General features: G+C 43.0%; 1 protein-coding gene across 2 annotated transcripts in view; it reads left to right on the top strand.

The window, feature by feature from the left end:
- Positions 1-25,604, top strand: part of LOC117450981 (myosin-9-like) — a 58,748-nt gene that overhangs the window by 14,904 nt on the left and 18,240 nt on the right. Inside the window, exons 2-24 of one of the 2 annotated variants that reach the window (XM_034089047.2) lie at positions 209-540; positions 2,873-3,029; positions 4,535-4,562; positions 5,408-5,501; positions 6,422-6,442; positions 8,358-8,450; positions 8,539-8,602; positions 9,562-9,660; positions 9,756-9,899; positions 10,664-10,759; positions 11,635-11,906; positions 13,111-13,284; positions 14,039-14,212; positions 14,421-14,535; positions 17,508-17,692; positions 19,053-19,174; positions 20,402-20,471; positions 20,714-20,874; positions 22,064-22,172; positions 22,304-22,435; positions 23,697-23,903; positions 24,679-24,816; positions 25,458-25,581. In XM_034089047.2, coding sequence (XP_033944938.2) covers positions 214-540; positions 2,873-3,029; positions 4,535-4,562; positions 5,408-5,501; positions 6,422-6,442; positions 8,358-8,450; positions 8,539-8,602; positions 9,562-9,660; positions 9,756-9,899; positions 10,664-10,759; positions 11,635-11,906; positions 13,111-13,284; positions 14,039-14,212; positions 14,421-14,535; positions 17,508-17,692; positions 19,053-19,174; positions 20,402-20,471; positions 20,714-20,874; positions 22,064-22,172; positions 22,304-22,435; positions 23,697-23,903; positions 24,679-24,816; positions 25,458-25,581 — 3,106 coding nt within the window. In that variant the 5' untranslated portion in view covers positions 209-213. The remainder of the gene's footprint in view (positions 1-208; positions 541-2,872; positions 3,030-4,534; positions 4,563-5,407; positions 5,502-6,421; positions 6,443-8,357; positions 8,451-8,538; positions 8,603-9,561; positions 9,661-9,755; positions 9,900-10,663; positions 10,760-11,634; positions 11,907-13,110; positions 13,285-14,038; positions 14,213-14,420; positions 14,536-17,507; positions 17,693-19,052; positions 19,175-20,401; positions 20,472-20,713; positions 20,875-22,063; positions 22,173-22,303; positions 22,436-23,696; positions 23,904-24,678; positions 24,817-25,457; positions 25,582-25,604) is intronic. The other variant, XM_034089048.2, reaches the window with a different exon arrangement.

Below are 25,604 nucleotides of genomic sequence, written 5' to 3'. Positions count from 1 at the left end.
TTAAATCCAGGCTGAAGACTTTTCTTTTTGCTGCTGCTTTTAATTGAACTATTCACATCTTAGACTTCACTGTAACTTTTATCCATGTATTTTTTATTTTATTATCTTTGCATTTTCTGAATGTCTTTCATTTTTGTAAAGCACTTTGAATTGCCTTGTGTTGAAAGGTGCGGTGTAAATAAACTTGCCTTCCTCTCTCTGTAAACAGCTACCATGTCGGCCGCTGACAAGTTCCTGTACGTGGACCGCAACCCGGTCAACAACCCTCTGGCTCAGGCCGACTGGGCCACCAAGAAGCTGGTATGGGTTCCCTCGGAGCGCCTGGGCTTCGAGTGCGGCTCCGTGAAGGAGGAGCGCGGCGACGAGTGCGTGGTGGAGCTGGCCGACTCGGCGAAGAAGGTCCGCGTCAACAAGGACGACATCCAGAAGATGAACCCGCCCAAGTTCAGCAAGGTGGAGGACATGGCGGAGCTCACCTGCCTGAACGAGGCGTCGGTGCTGCACAACCTGAAGGAGAGATACTACTCGGGGCTCATATACGTGAGTACCCAACCTTCAAGGGTGCACAATCGTACGATGCGATAATACTTGAATGGTCAGATCAAGTCTGAAATGCTCCTTGCATCACAGCAGCTCCATGTGTAACATCAACAGACAGATATCAAGACACAACGGCACGATCAGTGAGAGAAAACATGCTCAAGGAGCCTTCAGCGTGCTTTTGATCTGGGTTCTGCTCTGTCGGCCGACCCTGAAGCGCTCCCACCACAAAGCCAATGAGATTTTACCGTTTGATTTAGCAGGAAATAACATCTGTGGCAACACGTGTTTATGATGTCCCCACCGCTAAGCTAAAGGTGGCTTATGTTGCTCATGCTTAGTTGTCTCCGTTAGAAACTTGTTGGCGTCCGCTGTTTTAGATTCACCAGTGGGGTATCTACTGACATATTTATTGTCATAGAACAAGAACATTCTACAGACCTTATTTCATGCGTCTAACCAAAAACACATTCCAGAAACTATTGACTTTGAGGCGACGAAACCAGATGTGGTCAGATGTTAGACGTTGCTGTAATTGGGATGAATATATGGGACGGTTAAATTTGGCCAGTATTGGAATGTTAATGTAAAGGGATGTCTTTTCCCAATTATCTTTAACCACCAAGTCATTGTATCGGAGGATTAATGAAGATAATTTATCAAAGACCTCAATGTGGGACTGTTTTGTGAAACCATCAATAGTCAGCCCGACACAATGGGGAAAATATCAAAGCATTTCCAAAGAAATATTGTGGTGATATTCCCCGAATAGCCCACCCCTAGTTCCTTTTTTTAATTGTTACGAAATCCCCTCTGGCTTAAAGAAAACAATCCGTCATGGCCGTCTCCACAGCATTTCATCTCCTAATTATCTCATTAGGCTCCATTGTTCAACACAAACCATTATACGCAACTTGTCACTGCAAAATAAATTAATTAAATATGCGAGCGTTTCTCCCCCTGCACCCCGTCTTGTTTGCTCGCCCTGCGTTTGGAGTTATCTTGTAAACAGGAAACAATGCACCATGAGAGATGTGAGAAAAATAGTTAGAGAAGAAGAAGAATGGGCGTCCATTTCTTTTGCAGCGATGGACATGGAATGTAAATCGTGTAACTGCGATAACTTCCCACATAATTAATGTTTTTATCCTCATGTGGTCGGGCTGGGAGTGATTTGCTCTCTTTGATAGTGTGTAGTCTGACCCGGTCATATCAACACAGGCCTGTTGTCCCCCCCCCCCCCACAGAGACCAGGCTACGCTCGGTTAGAGGGCCTCTGGGCTCTGGAGTCTTTTAGACTGAGCTTTTTCTCTCAAGGGGGAGCGGGTGTACAACAGAGGGAGAGACGCCTGGTACAGAAATGTTGGGAGGGCAGCACAGGAATGCAGCTGATGATGGTAGGAGGGGAACAGATGCTCAAAGGGAAACATGTAGTGGAGTTTATGGAAAGGGATAAAGGTGGGTTTTAATGTTCAAAGCAGGAAAGATAATTTCTACCTGAGATACTTGGATGTGGAGAAGCTGCAGCTCGCTCGGTCAATCTGCAGTTCAAAGTTGCAGCAGGGTGGGGTTGAGATTACATAATGATATAGGAGGGTAACGAGTCATGAGAAAGTCTTGGTGGGGGGAAGGGAAGCTTGTTATTGAATCACTGCCGAGTCCATGAGAGCTTCCTCATTTTATAGACGTCTGAGAGCTTGATTCTGAGGACAAATCTTCTTCATTATATATTTCACACATCCCGTCTTTATATTTCGACCCTCCTCTTCCACGAGTTCCTTCACTTTTTATTCGATGTTCAAAAGAGTGGTGCAGGAATGAGTTCTAAAACACGGAAATGAGAAAGCAATTCATGATTCCTATCTCAAAGTCAACGCTTTATTTGAATGTGTTTTTGGTTGTTAGCCACAGACCTTATTTCAGGCTAACACAAGCTGAAGATAATTTACATTTTGGTTCTACGACATAAATCAATATACATCAATAAATACCCCACTGGTGAGTTTATGAAAGGTAACGAGTGTCTAAATCAGATGAATAAACATCACGCCCAACATTAGCCTCCTTTAGCTTAGCGGTGGTGACGTGAAGTCATGTGACCGTGCTGTTGTTCCTTTATAGCCTAGCATTAGCTGCCTTTAGCTTAGCGGTGGTGACGTGAGGTCATGTGACCGTGCTGTTGTTCCTTTATAGCCTAGCATTAGCTTTTAACTTCTGGCGGTTGCATTTAACCTTAAACAATTACAAAATTGGTGTTCATTTATAGAGTTTATCCTGCTGAAATGTATGTTTTGCCATCTCTTCCTAAACGCCTCCTCTCTCCGCCCTGCAGACTTACTCCGGGCTCTTCTGCGTGGTGATAAACCCGTACAAGAACCTGCCCATCTACTCGGAGGAGATCGTTGACATGTACAAGGGCAAGAAGAGGCACGAAATGCCGCCTCACATCTACGCCATCACTGACACGGCTTACAGAAGCATGATGCAGGGTAAGGCACCACGAGGACATTAGTGGGACATAATGTAGGGGAATTTAAAGTTCACTACTCGATGAAGACTTTTCGCATGTATTCAAACAGCCCCTTGCTTGTAATAGTGGTCCCTTTAAGACCTCATTGTCAATGAAGCTACTGTTCAGAGTGGTACTGCTTGGAGCTATAAACGATACGACTCCTGTGAGACTATTAAATTCCTATACATACATCTGCATCACTACCTGCTCTAAAAAATAAATTGGGTACATGGGAGTAGCTTGTATATTGAGTTTCAGCCTTTAAATGGAAGACAATAGGCGCGTTCACACCGGGGTACTTTTATCCGTACTTTCCCGTTTAGTTCCGTTAGTGCCTGGAATTTTGCGTTCACACCAAAAAGAGTTCTTAGTTCCGAGAACTTTTACCCCCATTGTTAGTGCCTGCTGGAGAGGTGGGACTATCCTGGGGAGAAAGAAGTACCGATTTCGATTTCTGGGCGAATTGCAAACCACGCCCCGTAAAACTCTTAAAAGTTTTGTGAAGCCGCCATTGTATTTGCTGGCATTAGCGTTATAGGTGTTGGCGATTTACTCGAAGGCCCCAACTCCGGGGACTCCGGGCGGCAGTATACGCCGTGAAGTTGTTTGCGGCCTGCCAGTAAGCAGCAGAAGAAGACTAAGTGACGTCAGCGGCTTCATTTGCCTAATTTTCCCTCAGGGACTTTATTCCGGTGTGAACGCGATCTGTACTTAGTTCCATGGGGCACTAAGTGCTGGCACGAAGTACGGGAAAGTACTTGGTGTGAAAGCGGCTATTGGCTCCAGATTATTGAACTTTATTGGTAGCAGAGTTCTCCAACGCTCTCGTTCAAGGAAGGAGTGTTTCTTGTTTAATATTTAATACAAACGGGAGGAAACCAAGAACACCTTGCAGCTACGACTCTTCACAAAGTGTATTTTTAAAACTGAGTTTCAATTTAAAAGTCATTTTGTTGGGATTGTGTTTTGGTATGGTTTGTTTTGGCATCTTATGGTGTCTTGTTTTCTTGTAGCTTTGATCTGTTTCCACATTACCTATATAGGAAGTAATTGTGACTTTAATCCACGTTTACGACCAACCCCGCACATGAAGAGCACCTAATTGGCATTTCCTGCACAGCTTTTTTTATGACAATGTGTTTCTTAAGCCTTGTGCAGTATACTGTCCTTTTTTCTTTTCTTCTGATATGCCGTCACGCACCTCACATAAAAAACCAACTCCCTCTCCGTTCCATTGGTGCTCTTGTTCTCCATGTTAGGAGATTTCAGACCACATTTTTGGGAGGCGAGGGTAATTGGCTGGTGAGTGTGAAACCCGGTAGCGCCCCTTTACAGGAAGCCGGATATGCATTTCCCGTCTGTGGCCAATAGACTTCCTGTTGTACCGGCTACAGAACTGTATGGATTGTGGTGATAACATGTACTCACTTAGCATAGCTGCGGAAGGTGACATGTTTTAACATTTGTATCTTTTTTCTGCAGATCGTGAAGACCAGTCCATTCTTTGCACGTGAGTTACACATCACATACTTTTGGGCATTCTGGCTGCGCATCACTCTATTCACCAATGGGTAATGTTTAGATGGATTTTAGGATCTTCCCCTCGATTCTATTGGCTCTAACGGTTACAAAGAGGTGTCAATCACAATCCACCGAGGGGGCCAGAGATATGGAAAATGCACCCAAATGACCCAGAAGTGGGTTTCTTTTTCTAAACCTCTCTAAAAAGGTCACTTGTTTTGCATCCATCTTGATACAAGGTACTTATCATATGTTATAGTTTGGAGTCCTAAAGCTTTTAGTCGACCATCCCATCATTCAAGGCTGGTTTTCACTATAAGTCATGTTTTATTTATCATTTAAATTGTTTGACTATGTTCAATCTGAATTTACTTTAAAATAAAAACATCCTATATTGATTCTGACTCTTCTACATCCAGCTCACAGGTGTATCCTTGCTTTGAGAATAAAGATATTAATGTACTCCTTTTTAGAAGTGAAGTTATAGTCCTTTGTTCTGGGCATGTCATTTTCGAGCCTGAGACCTGAAAAACAGCCTCGGGGCTAAACAGGTTAAAACTTCTGTTTTGAAAAAGTTCTTTAACTTTTTAAAGATTTTTTAAATGTCATTTATAGCAGCCTATATTAATTCTTTATTCACACTATAACCTATTATTTTTCATACCTGTTTTTCCTCAGCTGAATCTACATAGTTTATACATAGAAAGAAAATATAAACAAAGACGAGAGAAGTACAAAAATAACTGGATTGTGTTCAAAATGTATTTTCAAACATACATCTTGTGTTTTTCGAGCCCTCTTGTTATTCTGACTCTCCCGCCGCTTGTCCCACAGAGGAGAGTCCGGTGCCGGTAAGACGGAGAACACCAAGAAGGTGATCCAGTATCTGGCTCACGTTGCCTCCTCTCACAAGACCAAGAAAGACCAGGTCAGTCCTGCCTCTCATCACACAGAACATCCCTTCCCTCCAGTCACTCCCCTTTATCACCCACTCCCTTCCTCCATCTCTCACTGATTTTCATTTTCAGGTGAGGAACGACATTTCCCTTCCCCTGTTTTCAGACATCTTTCATTGTGACTGTGATGTGTGTGATATTAGTGTGTGTGTGCACTATAGTGTGTGTACATGATTTTAATCCAGTAGACAAACTCCTGTGTGGTCGAGCTGCCATCGAAGAACATTATATACCAGCCAGATAAATAGGAGTGCAGCTTTCTACATATATTTTCATTTTAGACGGTCATATCTTTACAGGGCATACATCATTATTATTATTATGTATAATTTTATTTAGTTTTTCTCCATCTTTCATCAAATTCTCTTTTATTATTATTTTTACATCGCATATATTTCCATCTCACAACAATAGCTATTAAATCCTGTGTATTTAAATTTATTATTATATGAGTTTTTTTGCCAATTTTTCAACAAATAAATTAACTTTATTATTATTATAATTTTTAAATATTATTATTTGTTTTTATTTGTTCCCATATTTCATCAAAAACATCACCTTTTTTATTATTAGTATAATTTTTGAAATATTATTTCAGTTACAAAATTCATCAGGTTATAATCGAAGTACAGCTTGTAAATGCTCTCCTGTGTAACATTCACCAGAGGCCTTGCCATGTGTGATATACCTGCAGATGTACCTGCTCATATATATATCTATATATATCTATATCTATATCTCAGTCTCGCAGCCTCACATTACCTCAGAGTGGGAAAGCTGCGCTGCTGTTGTCTGGCTCTCTGATAGATGAAAGCAACACAGTGGGGTTTGATGAAAACCACATCTGTCGTCCCTTTTTTTTGAGGTTGTATTTCTCTCTTCCCATCAACAGAACAGCTCGTTCCTGTCACATGTGAGTTAACTCTCTCCCTCCATTCGCTCCCCCCCCCCCCCCGCTTCTGTCACCACCTTCCTCCCCCGCCCTCATCCTCCTCCCTCTCCTCCCCCTCGCTGGGAGTCACTTTGTACGAAGGGCAGAGGTGACATGTCTCGGCAGCCAATAGGAAGCAGGGAGGAAGTTTGTTTGCAGATCAGTGGCAGCCAAACGTGTTCCTGTGAAGAATTCAGCCAGACAATGGGAGGATAAGAGGAAAGGGGGGGGGCTTTGCTGGGAAAAGACACAGCAATTGTTTTGGTCTCAAAGATGGATTTGTCTGGTTGAATTTTTCATTTTGTATCGCTACTGTGCGTCCAACGTTTCATCGTGCTTCTCTTTTTGCATATTATTAAAACAGCTTGGGCGTTATGTGTGTTCAACATACACCTGTTATCAGCTTCTTATTTATTTAAGTCATTCTTAAAAATGTTTAGTGATCAGATGGAATCATAAATACATTTTTTTATCATAACTATCTTTGATGTCAATTTGGATTTTATTTTTTTTTACATCCACCTTTTTTGATAACATCTGGGCTCTACAAACAACCGCCAGAGGAACCTAAATCTACGAATACAATACTAATTTAATTGGCATTCAGATGTTGATTTTAATTATGAATGAAGCTCTAAACTCCTCGGTACACCCTTAAAAAAAAGAATACAATCCAGGGCCTTCAGTAGGTCAACTTGTACTCTGGAAAGCCTACTTGATGACACTCGGGTAGTTCAGACATTTCTACTTAACAGGTGCTTAACCGATGAATCGGAAAGCACCACCTTTTATGATTTCTGGCAAAAGTCATCATGTTTTTTCTGGATATGTTCGAGTGATCTGCAAAGCTTACATTCTTAGCAAACCTCGACTAAAAACCAAACGGTATAGCCGGAAAGAAGCGGTTGAAAGTGATATTGCAGTAGGAAGGAGCGTTTGTTTTGTGTGGTGTTCACTTGTCTGGTGAGGGTCTCTGGGTGTCTGGTGAGGGTCTCTGGGTGTCTGGTGAAGGTCTCTGGGTGTCTGCAGGTTTGGGCACTAACATGACGGGGGGGAAATGCTTGGGTGTGTGTTTGTGTTGCTCGGGTGTGTTTATGGTTCCCTCCTTTTATGTTGAAATGTTTTGTTCCCTCCGTGTTCTCCTCGGACGTAAGTACATCGTGGGGAATTTCTATTATTTCAGCATGTTGTTAATTAAAGTTATTATCAATGAATACCAGGTGAGAAGAAGTCTCACAGTGAATCCGTCTTGAAGATCTGATGATGTATCCGTTGCTGAGAATTATCCTGATTTAACAGAAGAGCATTAGGGCCGGGCGTAACGGGAAAATGGAGTAGATGGATTTAGGATTTTGAGATTGTAGTAAAACATTTTAGTTGATTTGAAAAAGTCCAAATGTTAAAAGTAAATTAAATTTTTTAAAAGTTGAAAAGTCGAGAATAAAATGGAAAATTCAATAAAAAGTTGAAATGAAAAATAATAATAATTTGAAAGGTGGAATAAAAAGTCCAAAAATATTACATTTTTAAATTTAGAGAATAGTCAAATTGTGAAGATAAGCGTTTTTATTTTCTTGAAGGTTATTGAGAAATATGTTGAGTGTCGAGAATAAAGTTGAAATGTTGGAAACGTCTAACATTTCTTTGACCCAACTCAAAAGTTAAAATGTTGAGACGCAATGTGAACCCATTTTGAAAATATAGTTCGTCTATACTCTTAACATTACGACTTTTCTCAAAATGCCAAATAATATTCAATAATACCATCTTAAAAACCTTCCTCATTCTGTACTCCCTTATGCTTGGCCCTAATACTCTTCCCTATGATCTACTTGTGGTAAACAAATGGAACGTGTACTTTATATTCTTGCCTTGCTGTTCTCTTCCTTTCCACCAGGGGGAGCTGGAGAAGCAGCTGCTGCAGGCCAACCCCATCCTCGAAGCCTTCGGGAACGCCAAGACCGTCAAAAACGACAACTCTTCCCGATTCGTGAGTACTACGTGTTCTGATTCAGACTTTTCAATAACTTTTCCACACACACACATTCTTAAATCTGTGTTCTTCCTGCCTCCTGTAGGGAAAATTCATCAGGATCAACTTTGATGTCAATGGCTACATCGTTGGAGCCAATATTGAAACTTGTATCCTTCATACGGTCATTGCGTCCCCGTCATGTTCAATACATCCAAACGTCTTTGAGATTTCGTAGCCTTTTTAGAAACGTTTTTATTACATACTGTGCTGTGACTTTGTTTGGCTTCTTTGTAAAATACTATAACGACTTTTTTTACTACTTTCACCCAACCATTTCTGTGATACTCTTGAGGCGTGCAGTATATTTGTTGGTAGGGCTAACCTATGCAGTGGTGGGGCTCAAGTCAGTATTTGCAATGTAATTATATACACGCTATATCGCGTGAAACGCCACGCGTGAGGTTTAGATTATTTCCCCGTCTCAATCAAAATGGAACTGTATGAAATAAAACAGTACATTTGTGTTGTCGTAAATAAAAAGGGATCCCTGTGAACGTGACGTATGATGGCACACGTGGAAGATCCAATGGGGATACTGAATGGCGGTTCCGATCGATCTCAATCAGTAAGGCGTGACGCAGACCCAACGTTTCGTTGCTCTGATTGGCTGCAGGTCTATTCAAATTGCATTCGGAGGCATTTTGATCTGACCGCGGCCGCGCTGATATTATAACACCAGAGAATTTCCACACCTTTAGTGAATAAAACCCCCCCACTACTTGGACTATTCCTTGCACCCCTCTTCTAGCATAACCCCGAATGGTCTCAACCAGCAACGTGCACTTGTTGTTACAGCAGGATCAGTTTGTGTTGTGGACACAATCCGTGTTCTCAACATGCTTACTTTAACATCATTTGTCATGGTGGGGCTAAGCCATTTCTTGGTATGGCTGCAGCCGACCCCAGCCGTACCCTGGCGCCGCCACGGTATATCCCAAATACTGTCCATCAAACAAGTTGCGTCTCTTATGCTAAGAAGACATCGTAGTACTTGTTGGCTTGTGTTTAAAGCCTTTTTTAGTCATGATGGTATTCGAGAACTTGTCCTTGACCTATTGACCACTAGACCTGTTGGAGAAATCCCGTGCCATTCGCCAGGCCAAAGACGAGAGGACCTTCCATCTCTTCTACTACCTCCTCACGGGGGCCGGGGACAAACTGCGAGGTAAGAACACACGACTTTCTGAGTTAATCCTGAAAAGGATTTTTACCGTCTGTCTTTTGTCCTTTAACTCACTGCAACCGTCCTTTTTCTCTCAGAGGAACTCCTCCTTGAGAACTACAACAACTACCGCTTCCTCTCCAACGGGAACGTCACTATTCCCGGGCAGCATGACAAGGACCTGTTCACGGAGACTCTGGATGCCTTCAAGATCATGAGCATCCCCGAGGATGAGCTGATCGGTATGGAAGATTACTCTCAAATCTCACGGGTCCCCGGCTTAAGCTTCAATCTCAGGGTCCATGTATTTATGATCCTCAAGAATGGAAGTAGTCCTCGCATACAAACCTCAAAATTCTGACTTTTCTCAAAACCTCAAAATTCTGTATTCTCAAAATCCAGATTTTTCCCCTCAAAATTCTGTATTTTTTTCTCGAAACCTCAAAATTCAGACTTTTTTTCGTCAAAATTCTGACTTTCTGAATACTTAAAATGTTTAATAATCCCTCGTCCCCGGCTTGAGCTTGAACCTCAGGATCCATGTGTCTGTGATCCTCCCCAGAATGGAAATATCATCACATACAGAGCATCAGCTAGTTCCTGAGCAGTGTCCTTCACACGCTGATATCCAAGAGAGGGAGTCACTCAGTCACCAGATGGAGGAACAGAAAGCAGTATTCAATGTTTACTTCAGATTAGCTCCACGTCAGAAATGAGCATGCTTGATGTCTCTCTCCATAGAGGCTGAGTCATCATGTTCATCACATAGCCATCATCTGCCTCAAGCAGTCCTGATGCTCTTCTAGGTCATCTCACATCCTGTCACGCACACAGCTGCAGTTGATACCTTTGTTATCATGTGGACTCTGATATTGGAAGATTACATTCTTGTATTTTCCCAATACAAATCAACTTGTTTTCCCCGAGTGGGACTTTGCCTTTGTTTACCTGCTGATGTCAGCAACTTGAAAGCTTGTCAATGCTCCCGTTTGTTGTTTTTGTGCAGGCTTGTTGAAGGTGGTCTCCTCTGTGCTGCAGCTCGGGAACATGAGCTTCAAGAAGGAGCGCCACACAGACCAGGCCTCCATGCCAGACAACACCGGTACGTTACACTTGTGTTACAACCCGGCTCTTGGGCTGTAACAAAAAGCTGGGAGGCGAGACGAGGGGTATGGAAATATTACGATCCTTTATTAGTGGACACAAAAGTAAACACGAGAGGAATGAGAGCGAGAGACGCGTATCCGGCTGGGCTCTCTTCTTGTAGGCTTTTCGACCCAGGTGCAGCTCATCAGGTAAACGCCGGCCCCACAGCACCGGATCCTGTAAACACAGAGAGAGAGACCACGGGACGCCTAGTGGTGTGGAGGGGTCGTCACACTTGAAACAGTACAATACCACCAAGTTGTTATCTTATCGTTTTCCTTCGGTCTGAACTTGGAGAAACAGTTTAATTATTATCCTCAGTGTTTCAACAATAAACCCAGACAACACTTTTAAATCAGACTTTTCTATTTTAATAAATCAAATGACTATTCCTCTTATACTGGACTGTACATTTTATTGTTTTTTTTGTACCCATGTTTTTCTATTTTAGCTTGTTTTAAACTTGGATTCAGAATAGTTTCTTCACCCAAAAGGATAAGTTATGCAATTTGCCCCAGATTAGAATAAAATGCAGTAAAATATCTCGATAAACATAAGTCAAAATGTGCAATACATATACAATTACTCAAAGTGAAAGAACAGTTATTTACACAAAAGAAATTAGTAAAAACATTTTAAAATATAATTTGAAATGTGTCTATTCCTAAGTAAAAAAGAAAGTTCTGATGGTTGGGTAACTCCCGGTGTTCTGCACTTTGTCTTGATGCTTTCAATACTTTTTGTAAAGCACTTTGAATTGCTTAATTGTTAAAATGCACCCTTTAAATAAACATTGCCTCCCCCCCCCCCCCCCCCCTTCCTGTGCCCCAGCTGCCCAGAAGGTGAGCCACCTGATGGGCATGAACGTGACGGACTTCACCCGGGCCATCCTGTCCCCGAGGATCAAGGTGGGCCGAGACTACGTGCAGAAAGCTCAGACTCAGGAGCAGGCGGAGTTCGCCGTGGAGGCTTTAGCTAAAGCTACGTACGAGAGGATGTTCCGCTGGCTCGTCATGAGGATCAACAAAGCTCTGGACAAAACCAAGAGGCAGGGGGCGTCCTTCATCGGCATCCTGGACATCGCCGGCTTCGAGATCTTTGAGGTGCAGGAATTCAAAGCAAACTGTAAATGCTTTGATTGTTCAGGTTCATAGTGTAGGAGAAGGCGTCAGTTATCTGTAATCAGAACACCTTATTTATTTATGCTTCAGAGGCTAGAATACGAATATGTATACAAACATAATGAGTTAAGTAAAGATGTGCAATTAAATAAATAGGAAAAATAAATAATTGAACTTAAAAGATTAAATAAAGATATGTATACAAAAAGTCATAGCATTATAACAATAAATATGTAAACATGTGTATTTTATAAAATATGCAGTCATTTATTAGTTTCAAAAAAGATAATGTCAGTGTTTTAGCTGCTGATGGTTAAAATGTGTAGGTAGGTACATGGATGGATGGGTAGGTAGGTACATGGATGGGTAGGTAGGTAGGTACATGGATGGGTAGGTAGGTAGGTACATGGATGGGTAGGTAGGTAGGTACATGGATGGGTAGGTAGGTAGGTACATGGATGGGTAGGTAGGTACATGGATGGGTAGGTAGGTAGGTACATGGATGGATGGATAGGTAGATGGATAGATACATGGGTAGGTAGGTATATGGGTAGGTGGGTAGGTAGGTAGGTGGATAGATACGTGGGTAGGTAGGTAGGTAGGTAGGTGGATAGATACATGGGTAGGTGGGTAGGTAGGTAGGTGGATAGATACATGGGTAGGTGGGTAGGTAGGTGGATAGATACATGGGTAGGTGGGTAGGTAGGTAGGTGGATAGATACATGGGTAGGTGGGTAGGTAGGTAGGTGGATAGATACATGGGTAGGTGGGTAGGTAGGTAGGTGGATAGATACATGGGTAGGTGGGTAGGTAGGTAGGTGGGTAGATACATGGGTAGGTAGGTGGGTGGGCTAGGTAGGTAGGTAGGTAGATGGATAGATACATGGGTGGGTGGGTAGGTAGATACATGGGTAGGTGGGTAGGTAGGTAGATGGATAGATACATGGGTAGGTAGGTGGGTAGAGTGCCTGACACTGTATTACGATAACACTTTAATGGTCAGATCAAGTCTGAAATGCTCCTAGCATCACAGCAGCTCCATGTGTAACATCAACATGGACAGAAATCAAGACCCAACACATGAAAAACAAACATTTAACATGAACAAATATGTGTAAAAAAAAAAGTGATGTTTTTATTTGTCGATCACCACTTTTCTCTAACGTGCGTCTCCTTTGTCCCGCAGCTGAACTCCTTCGAGCAGCTGTGCATCAACTACACCAACGAGAAGCTGCAGCAGCTGTTCAACCACACCATGTTCGTGCTGGAGCAGGAGGAGTACCAGAGGGAGGGCATCGAGTGGAGCTTCATCGACTTCGGCCTGGACCTGCAGCCCTGCATCGACCTCATCGAGAAACCCGTACGTTCTGCAGACCTCACACACCTGTCCCCACTTGAAAGGGACTTGAAACAGCTACTGGACTTTTAAACAGGATTCCACTCCGATGACACGGCACCTGTTACTTTTCAGTCTTTTGTTTCAGCAGTTCACTTGAAACAAACTTCCATTTAGTTGCTGAATGGGTCTTTTTAGGTGAAAAACCTTTGAACACAAGAAACACAACTTGCAATAGTCATTCAAATAAATAAAGCATGCAAACAATACACTGACACTGCTGCCTCTTTTACAAATAAACTGGGCAGACTAAGCTCAGAAATATTCATTTTAAACATGAAATACATTTTCTAAAGCTCTTCTACTGCTTTTAGTGTCACACCATTTCTACTTAAAGATCTCCTATCATGCTATTTAGAGGCATATATTATGTACATAATACACACACTCTCTCCAGTACAGTGTTGGCGATGCTAATGTAAACACTGACCATATTACATCTAAAACAGTCGGGCATTGTTTCTGATAGCAGCTTTCTGATTGGCCCGTGGGTCCACATTTCAGATATTACGTCATATCGGACGCCAATCTGGATCAGCTCCATTGTTCCCCGTTTTTAGAGATTTGGGTACGGAGGAAAAGAGAGAGGGTTTTATTTTCTGACGCTGCGTGAGTTCCCCGACACACCGGGGACACATGTTGATGTATACAAGACGTCAAAGTGCATTTTGCATGATGGGAGACCTTTAATATCTACCTCTTCCTCTCCCGTGTGCAGGCCAGCCCCCCCGGTATCCTCGCTCTTCTGGACGAGGAGTGCTGGTTCCCCAAAGCCACCGACAAGAGCTTTGTGGAGAAGGTTCTCCAGGAGCAGGGCACACACCCCAAGTTCTTCAAACCAAAGAAACTGAAGGATGAAGCCGACTTCTGCGTCATCCATTACGCCGGAAAGGTAAATGCAAATGCTTCATTGAGGTTTTGCCATAAACATTTCAGAAATAAAATAGCATTGTGCAAGAATGGATTAATATAGCTAATAGAAAGTCAATTTAAGAAGACTCGACACATGAATGAAAATGAGCTTCTAGTTTAGTGCAAAGGCCCCATAAGGGAGCCTTAAGATACTAACTTACCCTAACCGCTGCCCCACGTCTCTCCAGGTGGACTACAAGGCTGACGAGTGGCTGATGAAGAACATGGACCCTCTGAACGACAACGTGGCTTCTCTGCTCAACCAGTCCACCGACAAGTTTGTCTCTGAGCTCTGGAAGGACGGTGAGTCAAAGCAAAGTTTACCCAGAAATCCCTCTGTCTCTGGGGGTCAGTTTTCAATGTGGGAATATATTTCATTATGGGCTTTTGGTTTCGTGTTTCATCATGATTTCTTTCTCTTGTATTGTCTGGTGTTTGGGCCTTTGTTTTCACCTTCTCTGACCCATCATCTCTTCCTCTGTGCGGCCCCTTTCTGTCTGTCTTTCACGGGGTCTCAGAGGTAAAGAATTGTCAGAGAGCCTATTTTTATGAGCGTTTTCCTATTCTTCACTCAGACTCAGACTCAGGTGACGAGGTTTCTTCTTCATTTATTCTTTCCCCTTTTTCTCCTGCTGTCTGTTTAAAACGTGCTTATTTCCCCTCGATTGTGTTTGTCGTTTAAATGTCTTTAAAATAACTTTGTGCAGTCAAATGTCCAAGGTTGCGGTCGAATAGTCCATTTAGCTTAGGAACCTTCCTAACCGAGTGAAACGACCCGGAAGTACCTCAGTGGCAGCCATGATAAGAGCCGTTCGAATTCTCTAGATCAGCGGTTCTCAACTGGTCACGCCTCGGACCCACTTTTTCCTTAGTCGATAGATCGCGACCCGAAATGTTGAACCACTCAAATCTACTCAACAAAAAATCCTGCAGTAATATATACGCTTTGCAGCATACAATATTAAAGTGCATATATCCCTTATATCCCTTCACAGAACCAAATAATGCTTTTAAAAAGGTTTAATGAGAAATAGATGTATTACGACATAATAATATTTTATGCCATGGTTTGTTTTTCACTTAGTTCTGACAGCTTGCTGCTCCACTCAGAGAGAAGAGCAAAGAGGAGATAGTCTGTGTGAAATACTTTAAATCGTGGGTAGGGTAGATAGCCCCCATTGTTCTGTGACCTGTCAGTCATCAGACCGGGAGTCATATTTTATTATGTGTTCATTTTTATCTGAAGTTGTACCCATGGATGTATAAAGAATAGTTCTACTGCTAAGTTATCCTCCGTGGGGACTTCCGGCAACAATCTTGATTCTGATTGGCCAGGAGACTCGAAAAAACATCAGCAAAGATGTTTTATTGAGAAGATGATCACTACGTGACAGAAGTTTTCAGAACCGTTTATGGTCTCCGGTACTTCCAGTCCAACGCCGACTGCTTGCACAGCGTTAGAACATCGGGCCTTCAAAATAAAAGTTTGACTTTTTCTCCCAAAAACGTCCGACGTATTGGGATCATTCTTATTAAACATCCATGTAGTCCGCTGTATAGAGAACTGTAGTTCCCCCACAGCAGCAGACGCATATTCATGACGTCCGCTGGCGCATCATAAACACGTCGGATAGTGAAAGTGCAGTCGATTCTCTAAAGCACCGCAGTCTCTTCTCCTAAGTCCTTTTGAATTCTCCTATCCACTATCCCTTAACCCCGTGACGTTTCACTCAGAGGTCAAGGGATAGACGATGGGGATGGACGATGGACGATAGGAATGGACCTTAGGAATAGACCTTAGGAATAGACCTTAGGAATAGACCTTAGGAATAGACCTTAGGAATAGACCTTAGGAATAGACCTTAGGAATAGACCTTAGGAATAGACCTTAGGAATAGACCTTAGGAATAGACCTTAGGAATAGACCTTAGAAGCTGATTTTTTGACTATTCGACCGCAACCCAAGTCATCCTAACCACTTGTTGCTCCATCGGTGAACTCTTCTTCTCTCCCTCTGTGTAATAGCGTTGTTTGGGAACTCCTGGTGGTGGTCATGAGTACCGCAGCAATGGGTATATACTGCATGGGTGTGGTTTGGTTTTTTATCACCACAAGAAACACATTTCCACTGCAACCACCAAAGTTTTACACCTTCCTGACATGGCATGGGACGATAAGAAAATATAGTTGAGTAGTCTTCATCTCCATAAGAATAAGAATCACAATATCATCCAGAAATTAAAAATAATCAGAATGCTAGGTTTAGTTAAAGTTCACCATTTAAGAATATCCTAAAAGAGAATATGTAATACAAATATCTATGAAGTTAAAGCAATACTAAGCACCTTTTACTACAATATATAAGTATAAGCTGAATTGCAACAAGATAATAATCAAAATGGGCTTATAGCTTAAAAAAGCCTTAAAACAGAATAGAACTTTAAATGTGTTAAAATATATCTTCATTGGATTAAAGATGGGACAAATCTGTTTTTGGTAATATATGAAAAGCTCCTCTATTATCGATCAACGAGTTTGTCATGAACACAGGCAGGAACATACAGCAAGAAAACACACCGATACACCCGGGAGCACAGATGTGGATCATTCAAATTTACACGATAAATAGTTCAAAGCATCACAAGAATAAATAATCAAGCCTTTCAAGAATTTAAAAGTTTGAGGGCAGAAGGGATGGATGATTTTGCAAAGCGGTTAGTGTTCAGAGCAGGTGGAGCATAGCTACGCCCTGATGGCCCTGATGATAATAGATATATTGATAGGGAGCTATGCAGGTCTTTTTACTGCCACGCCTGTGAGGATATACGAAATTATCACATTATTGGAAATCCAACACGATCAACTAATATCATCACAAATCCTGATTTAAAAACACATCGTCCAATCTCACAACGACTTTCATTGAACCATCGCACATAGCTTTCACTTCTACAAACCAGCCACTCCAGTCAGTGCACAGTTTTTGTTATGGTGTGAAACCGCTCCACCCTTCACCGGCATTGTGACTCCTCTCCTGGTTCCCTCCTGCATTCACTCGGGGTGTGTGTGTGTGTGTGTGTGTGTGTGTGTGTGTGTGTGGTGTTTCACTGGTTTATCAACCTCTACTCTCTCCTGGTGTTTGTGTACCGAGAGGAAATGGTCATATTCATTCTTCCTCGTGACATGCATTTTGTCTTGCCCGGTTAAACCATCGAATGATTGAATTTAAAGTCCTCTGGTTTCTTACGCTTCTCTGTACTTCTGTCTTCTTTCAGTGGACCGCATCGTGGGTCTGGATAAAGTCTCTATGGCCGACATGCCCGGTGCCTTCAAGACCCGTAAAGGCATGTTCCGCACGGTCGGCCAGCTGTACAAAGAGCAGCTGTCCAAACTCATGGCCACTCTGAGGAACACCAACCCCAACTTTGTCCGCTGCATCATCCCCAACCACGAGAAGAAGGTACCCGAGGAATACTGACATTTATTCTCCAGAGGAACATTAACCATTCATGGAACTAGGAAACTAAACCAGTGTTTTGAGCAATGGAACTATCAATTAAATGTAGTTGTTGCGCTATAGTTCCATCCCTAAAATAAATAAAAACAAGGAATTCAAAGCACCCTGAAAGTTAAAAAAGTTTGAACGTCCCCCACACTTTCTGTTTTCTAAAGTCCTTGAACACACCCAGAAAGTGTAATGGTGGAGTTTAACCCCCATGGCATCTACGTCTTGAATTAGGGCTGCACGATACATCATGTCGTGACGATATGCGCGATATTCACATCGCAAGACACATTTTGTTAGGACGTGCGATATGAAAGGTAGGGTAGGTAAGAATGGAGAAACCAGCTCGAGTGCGCTAGAATTTGAAAGTACGCCGCCGTCCTTCAGACTTCCTCACAGAGCCCCTCCTCCAACACACACGAACGCGCACATGACCAATGAGGGCACCAGATGGAAGGCTGACAGGCAGGTAGGCCATCCAGTTACTTTAGCCGGCTCAGATGATTGGTCGTGCTTTTTACAGCGCCACGGCTTCCACAGATGAGATGTTTTATGTATTTATTGTCAAAGCACTTCATGTATTCATCGCTATCGGGATGTTAAGAGCATTCCATGGAATATAACAAGTGTTTCTGAAATAAATTACATACCCCACCTTTTAGTAGGCAAATGAACTCAAACACGTCATGTTACAATTATTTTGCTGCTGGCTACAAAAGGAAAACTCGCGCGGCTCTCGTGTCGGGGGTGCTTGAGTGACTGACAGCAAACCACCAATCACAATCAAATCTCCAAAGCGAACGGACCCCGTGATTAAAGGTAAAAACACTGAATGAAGTCGTTTCATGTGTTTCTCCAGGGCAGTTCGGCGCTGCTAACCGAGCTAGCTCAGCTTGTTGCTCTGATAACTTAAGATCCAGACGTCCGTGACTAAAATCCGTCATCATTAAATATAGTTAGAAAAATACCGATTGTATCATTAACGTTCAAGAAAGGATGGTTTGCGGACAAACTGTCTTCTCTTCAATTCCTGTATTTTTTCATATCGCAGGGGGGTGGGGGAAATCGCAATGTCAGTTTTTTCCAATATCGTGCAGCCCCATCTTGAATAATTTATTTTCAACAAATGCTGCCATTGTGTTTAATCCATCGGAGTTTAGTTGCGGTGGAAAGACAACCAGAAATGTGCATAAGGGACCTTTGTAGTTCCTTAAGTTCTTGTGTCTCGTTCCTCTGGTTCCATTCTTGTTGTTGTAGACGTCTCTAAGGCACCGTGTTGAATCGAGATCCTAATCAGCTGTTGTCCCTCTCTCAGGCCGGTAAACTGGAACCTTTTCTGGTTCTGGACCAGCTGAGGTGCAATGGAGTTCTGGAGGGGATCCGTATCTGCAGACAGGGCTTCCCCAACCGCATCGTCTTCCAGGAGTTCAGACAGAGGTAACGGGAGGAGAAATACACACTGATCCTAGTATGGCTTTAGTTATGCATAAATAATAATAACTTGGATTTATATAGCGCCTTTCAGGCGACCCAAGGTCACTTAAAACAGAATACTGCCAGAAAATATACAAAACATATTTTTTTAATGTTGAGCATCAGTTTTCACGTTCTACTTTAAAGCAGATGAGTCTCTTGGCGTAAAGAAGTGGAACTCTTTGCTGAATGATTTAAAGGGCTGTAAGAACATTGTTACATTTAAGAAAATGTATAAAGAAAGCGTAATTAGACAGTATGAAGTTGACTTTTGATTGTGTTCTGGTTGTATGCAACTGTGACTGAAAGAATATTGCTTTTATTTGACTTTTCTATAGTTATTTAATTTTTTCTTAAAGGTCTCCTATCATGCAAAATGCACTTTGTGATGTCTTCTCTACATCAACATGTGTCCCCGGTGTGTCGGGAACTCACGCAGCGTCAGCAAATAAAACCCTCTCTTTTCCTCCGTACCCAAATCTCTAAAAACGGGGAACAACGGAGCTGATCCAGATGTACGCCCGATATGACGTAATATCTGAAATGTGGACCCACGGTCCAATCAGAAACAATGCCCGACTGTTTTGGACGTAATGTGGTCGGTGTTTACATTAGCATCGCTAACACTCAGAGCTAACCTGTGCTGGAGAGCATGTGTGTGAAGAAGCAGGAAGTAGAAAGGAACTCACCTCGTGGTGTAACCGGCAAGAGAGAAAGCCTTTGAGCTCCAGACTGTTTCAGAGCCTTGATAATCCATGATATGGCGTTTCATCACGGCAGCATTTAGTTTAGACGGTAGCTGCCGGGTCCCGCATGAGCTCAGACCCCTCCTTCTTCTTCAAAGCTTTATTCCCCAAATCAGCACTTTTGAAACAGGAAGTGAAATAGAGCGATATGAGGCATGGCTAGAATGATCCGTTTGGTATTTTGAGCAAAACACTTCATAGACATGTTTTTATATATCTGAGACCTGTGCTATTGCCTAAAAATAGCATGATAGGTGACCTTTAAGACAGGGAAGATGAAATAAGATGTTCTTCTCCCTGCTCCTTGTGCTATAAAAAAAACAGTAGAAGTGTACATGTTTTGTTCAACAATAACTGCCATGTGTGGAATAAATAAATAAATGTATATCTACGTGTAAGAAAAAAACTCAAACTACAAATCCAACTTTTTTTTTTTTTTTCTCAGGTATGAAATCCTCACTCCCAACTCCATCCCCAAGGGCTTCATGGATGGAAAGCAGGCCTGTGTGCTCATGGTAAGGAAGCTTCAAATTAACTTAGCTTAGCATTTTTGTCGCAGCCTAAAATCTGTTTATGTATTTATCTCAAGAGGGACCATGCGTACAAATCCATGAATCAAAGAGAAGAGATGAAGTATGCCAGATTTGAGCTAATGGCTAACTTCCATCTGCAGTCCCTAGGTTGCTGACTAGAGTGACACTTAATTTTAAGACCTCTCGTTCCATTTGACTAAATGCCGCCTCCTCTGTCCCTGCAGATCAAGAGCCTGGAGCTGGACCCCAACCTGTACCGGATCGGTCAGAGCAAAGTGTTCTTCAGAGCCGGAGTCCTGGCTCACCTGGAGGAGGAGCGAGACATGAAGATCACCGACATCATCATCAGCTTCCAGGCCTGGTGCCGAGGATACGTGGCCCGCAAGTAAGAAGCCCCGCCTCTCAGAAACGGGATGATGTTTAGTCATTTATCCAGGAGGGACATGCGTGATAGCAACACATGCGTTACTTCCGGGCAAAAAGTACGGCTCCGCCCACTTTTCGGAGAAAACAAAGCCGTCAGTTGAACGGCGGTCGATACAAATTCTGATGTTTTTGCCAATCCGATCAGAAATGTAAGAAAACCGTGGATTTGTGGATCTTCAAGGAGCCCGGTTACGATGACCAGACAGGCAAACGATTACATTAAGCCATTAGAAACCGACGATCGGGCTCGATATGTGGTTACATTAAAATCAGTCGACGATCGAACCAACGCTGTCATCTGAACGGCCATCGAGCCTGAAGCCACAGAGCTCTTCTGTTCCCGTCCTTTCTTCTTAGAGGAAGTCCAGAAACACTGACCTCTGGATCTGTTTTAATGTTTGAGGTGCAATAAACGACACACAGCTTGTTGACACGATACAACTATTATTTCCCGCCTCGCTCATGAGAGTAACAGCTGGAGAAATTACAGCCTCGCCTACTGATTTTAATTTAACCATATATCGAGCCCGATCGTCGATTTCAAATGATTGAATGTAATCGTTTGCCTGTCTGGCCATCGTAACCGGGCTCTTTGAAGATCAGACAATCCACGGTTTGCAAACATTTCTGATCGGATTGGCAAAAACTTCAGAATTTGTATCGACCGCCGTTCAACCAACAGCGTTCTTTCCCCCCAAAAGTGGGCGGGGCCGTACTTTTCGCCCGGAAGTGACGTAGGTGTTACTCTCGTATTGGGTTTCATGGTCGTGGATCTGTTTGAGAATGAAGGGGAAAGCATTGAATAAAAACATCTAGGAAGTTCATGAGAATGTGCAAAAAATGCAATTGAATTTTTTTTTATATGAACATAAGAATTTAAATGTAGCATTTGTGGTAAAAAGATAAAATAAAAGGTAAATAAACATAAGAAGTTAAAATAAGTAGTGGAAAAACAAAATGGATGTATACATAAGAAAGTAATGTAAAATGGGTGATAAAAGATACATGAAAATAGAATAAATATATTTATAATAATATTATAAATATGAATCGTCTGAAGACTTGTGCTGCAGCTCTGCAGCTCTGCTTTTTTTGTGGTCCATTGCATGTTATTATGAAGTGTCTAAATGTGTAATATTGCTTCGCAGGGCTTTCGCCAAGAGACAGCAGCAGCTGACGGCCATGAAGGTGATCCAGAGGAACTGCGCGGCGTATCTGAAGCTCAGGAACTGGCAGTGGTGGAGACTCTTCACCAAGGTGATCCTCCGCCTCCGACACCACCTCAGACAGCTTGCCTGATCGTAGCCAACATCACCTTCTCTACTGCATCTTCACAACCTATCCCTTTTCCTCTCTAACTCCTCTTGATTTCCTCCATCCTGCCCCAGGTGAAGCCTCTGCTGCAGGTGAGCCGGCAGGAGGAGGAGATGTCGGCGAAGGACGACGAGCTGCTGAAGGCGCAGGAGAAGCACCTGTACGCCGAGGTGCAGATCCGCGAGATGGAGGAGAAACAGCACCAGGTACGCTACGTCCGACTTATTTAAAACAAAGGCAGCGTCACTTAATATGTGAGTTTGTTGTCTTATGGTTTATTGCACTCATTGTAAGTCAACGATATCGAAGTGACCAGTGGTGTAGTGGCCGTTGGACGCGGGGGATCGCCGTCCCCCCACTTTCTGGAAGCATGATTTTTATTTTTTATTTTTTTTATTAATAGTCTAATAAATAGAAAATCATTTCCACCGGGTTCTTAGTCATTACAAACCTGGACAAGTCATGGAAATTCAAAAAGATAATTCCAGGCCCTTGAAAAGTTACGGAAAACAATATTTTTCCTAAAGTCATGGAAATGTAACTAAAGTTGCATCAAATATAATTTATATTTGATCTAATCGCCGAAATAGTAATACTATAATGATAATACTTACTGTATGGTAATGAAACGTAAAATGACATTTTGCTGGTGAGAGATTTTAGTTGCTTTAGCGAGTAGAAGCTAGTAAGCCTACTATTTGATTTGTTTTAGATAGGCAAGGCAAGTTTATGTATATAGCACTTTTCAACACAAGGCAATTCAAAGTGCTTTACAAAAAATGAAAGACATTAAGCATTAAAAAAGAAAAGCTAATAAAATAAACATTAAAAGGAAAAATACATGGATAAAAGTTACAGTGCAGTTTAAGATGTGAATAGTTCAATTAAAAGCAGCGACAAAAAGAAAAGTCTTCAGCCTGGATTTGAAAGTAGTCGGAGATCGTATTTTCCTGTTCCATGTTAAAATAAACCATTTTCAGTGGTACCGCTGAGAGAGTAATGTTTTTGGTCATGGAGAATAATTTGTGAAAAAGTGTATGAACCCTGTTGCCAGTGTGCATTTGTTTTTAATGACAAACATAATGGGCCTACATTTCACAGTAATTATAATAAAAACGTAGCTCAAGCATTTAAGCAACTTGATTTGAAGCGTGTGTGTGAGGGGCAGCACCGTGTGTGTGTGTAGGGTGACCAGGTGTCCGGCTTTGTGCACACACTGCCACACAGCATTTTTATTATTTGTCCGGCGTCCCACAAATTGAGGCTGTCCCGCATTTGAGTGACAGTCGTGCAGAAAGGCCGGGTCGGTTCGCTGACGGCCGGCACCGCCCTTTATTATTATATTTTTTAAACGGCATCATGTAAGTTGCGCTGTCGGGCGACACAGAGGTCCATAGTGTGTGTGTGTGTGTGTCCCCGACTATCTTGAAGTCACTTATGAAATGTAATGTATTCGTGTGCTTGCAGCTGGGTGCGGAGAAGATGGCTCTGCAGGAGCAGCTCCAGGCGGAGACGGAGCTCTGCGCCGAGGCCGAGGAGATGAGAGCGCGTCTGGCTGCCAGGAAGCAGGAGCTGGAGGAGATCCTTCATGACCTGGAGGCCCGCGTGGAGGAAGAGGAGGAGCGCGCCGCCCAGCTGTCTGGGGAGAGGAAGAAGATGCAGCAAAACATCGGGGTCAGTTCTTTCTACATACAAGAAGAAATATCGCGTCTTTTTCCGTCTAATTCTGTACATATTCCATCCGTTTTTACGGCACAGAATAAACGGTTATTCAAGACCACTTACAAATGTTCTTATTCCAACACCATTCAAGACGTTTGAGTGAACACAGCTTCAAGTCCTTTTTGATTATCTCTATTAACCCTTATGTCGTGTTCAGGCGACCCGTTTCAAGTTAAAATTATATAATAACTACGGTCTAGTTTGTTTCTATCGGAACAAGGCTTCGTGATGTCCTCCACAACAGCTTTATCAACACTACCAAACTGATTTTGACCATTTTAGCCAAGTCTGAAGGTCTGAGACCCGGCAGCATGTTGTGGGTCACATTCGGCCCAATCAAGATTCATCTTTGACTTTAGACAATGAATATGTGGTGTAATGTGTTTTGGGGCCATAGAATACAATTACAACAGGATTGTGCGGTTATAAATGCATAATAAGTTAGTTATGATGTAGTATACAATATTTGATGATAGTCATTATTTTGGAGTGTTTTGGACTGAGATAAATCACGGGTCAAAATGTACCCGCGATGAACGGTAACGGCTTTGGAACGCAACGCAAGGGTTAAATATTTTTTTTTTGACCATGTCAGAAGAGAAGAGTGAAATGAATCCTTAGCGACTTTGACCATAACTTTAGCAACTCGACTTACAATAACAAACACACCAATGCTTGCGGTTTCCTTGCTAACCTTCCTTCCTTCCCCTCACGTTTCTCCTCACAGGACTTGGAGCAGCAGCTGGACGAGGAGGAAGGAGCCAGGCAGAAGCTTCAGCTGGAGAAGGTCACTCTGGAGTCCAAGATGAAGAAGGTGGAGGAGGACGTCATGTTGCTGGACGACCAGAACACCAAGTTGAACAAGGTCAGAAAGAGTCTTCACATGTTACCCATAAACAGGCTAGCACTAGGAGGCTAGCACTAGGAGGCTAGCACTAGGAGGCTAGCACTAGGAGGCTAGCACTAGGAGGCTAGCACTAGGAGGCTAGCACTAGGAGGCTAGCACTAGGAGGCTAGCACTAGGAGGCTAGCACTAGGAGGCTAGCACTAGGAGGCTAGCACTAGGAGGCTAGCACGCACTAGGAGGCTAGCACTAGGAGGCTGGCTAGCACTAGGAGGCTGGCTAGCACTAGGAGGCTGGCTAGCACTAGGAGGCTGGCTAGCACTAGGAGGCTGGCTAGCACTAGGAGGCTGGCTAGCACTAGGAGCAGTGGGCAGCTAGTGTACAGCGCCCGGGGAGCAATGGGAGCGTGGGGGGAAAGGGGGTGTCCGGTGCCTTGCTCAAGGGCACCACAGCAGGGCAGGAGGTGAACTGGGACCTCCAAGTAGAAGTCCACACCTTATTTTAGGTCTGGTCGGGGACTTGAACCGGCGACCCCACGGCTCACAGTCCAAGCCCCGACTGACTGAGCGGATAGGAATCTGGTAACCGCTTGATGTGACCGCTCGCTGCCAAGTGTTGCATCCTTTCTGAGGATATTGATACGGTTTATTTTGTGAACGCAGGAGAAGAAGTCGCTGGAGGAGAGGATCTCCGAGTACACCACCAACCTGACGGAGGAGGAGGAGAAATCCAAGAGTCTGCAGAAACTCAAGACCAAACACGAGGCCATGATCACAGACCTGGAGGGTGAGAGGAGCAAACCTGACGCG

This window comes from Pseudochaenichthys georgianus, chromosome 8 (assembly GCF_902827115.2).
Source record: "Pseudochaenichthys georgianus chromosome 8, fPseGeo1.2, whole genome shotgun sequence".
Classification (NCBI taxonomy): domain Eukaryota; kingdom Metazoa; phylum Chordata; class Actinopteri; order Perciformes; family Channichthyidae; genus Pseudochaenichthys; species Pseudochaenichthys georgianus.
The sequence above is the reverse complement of the archived record's forward strand: the minus strand, read 5'-3'. Positions and strand labels throughout refer to the sequence as shown.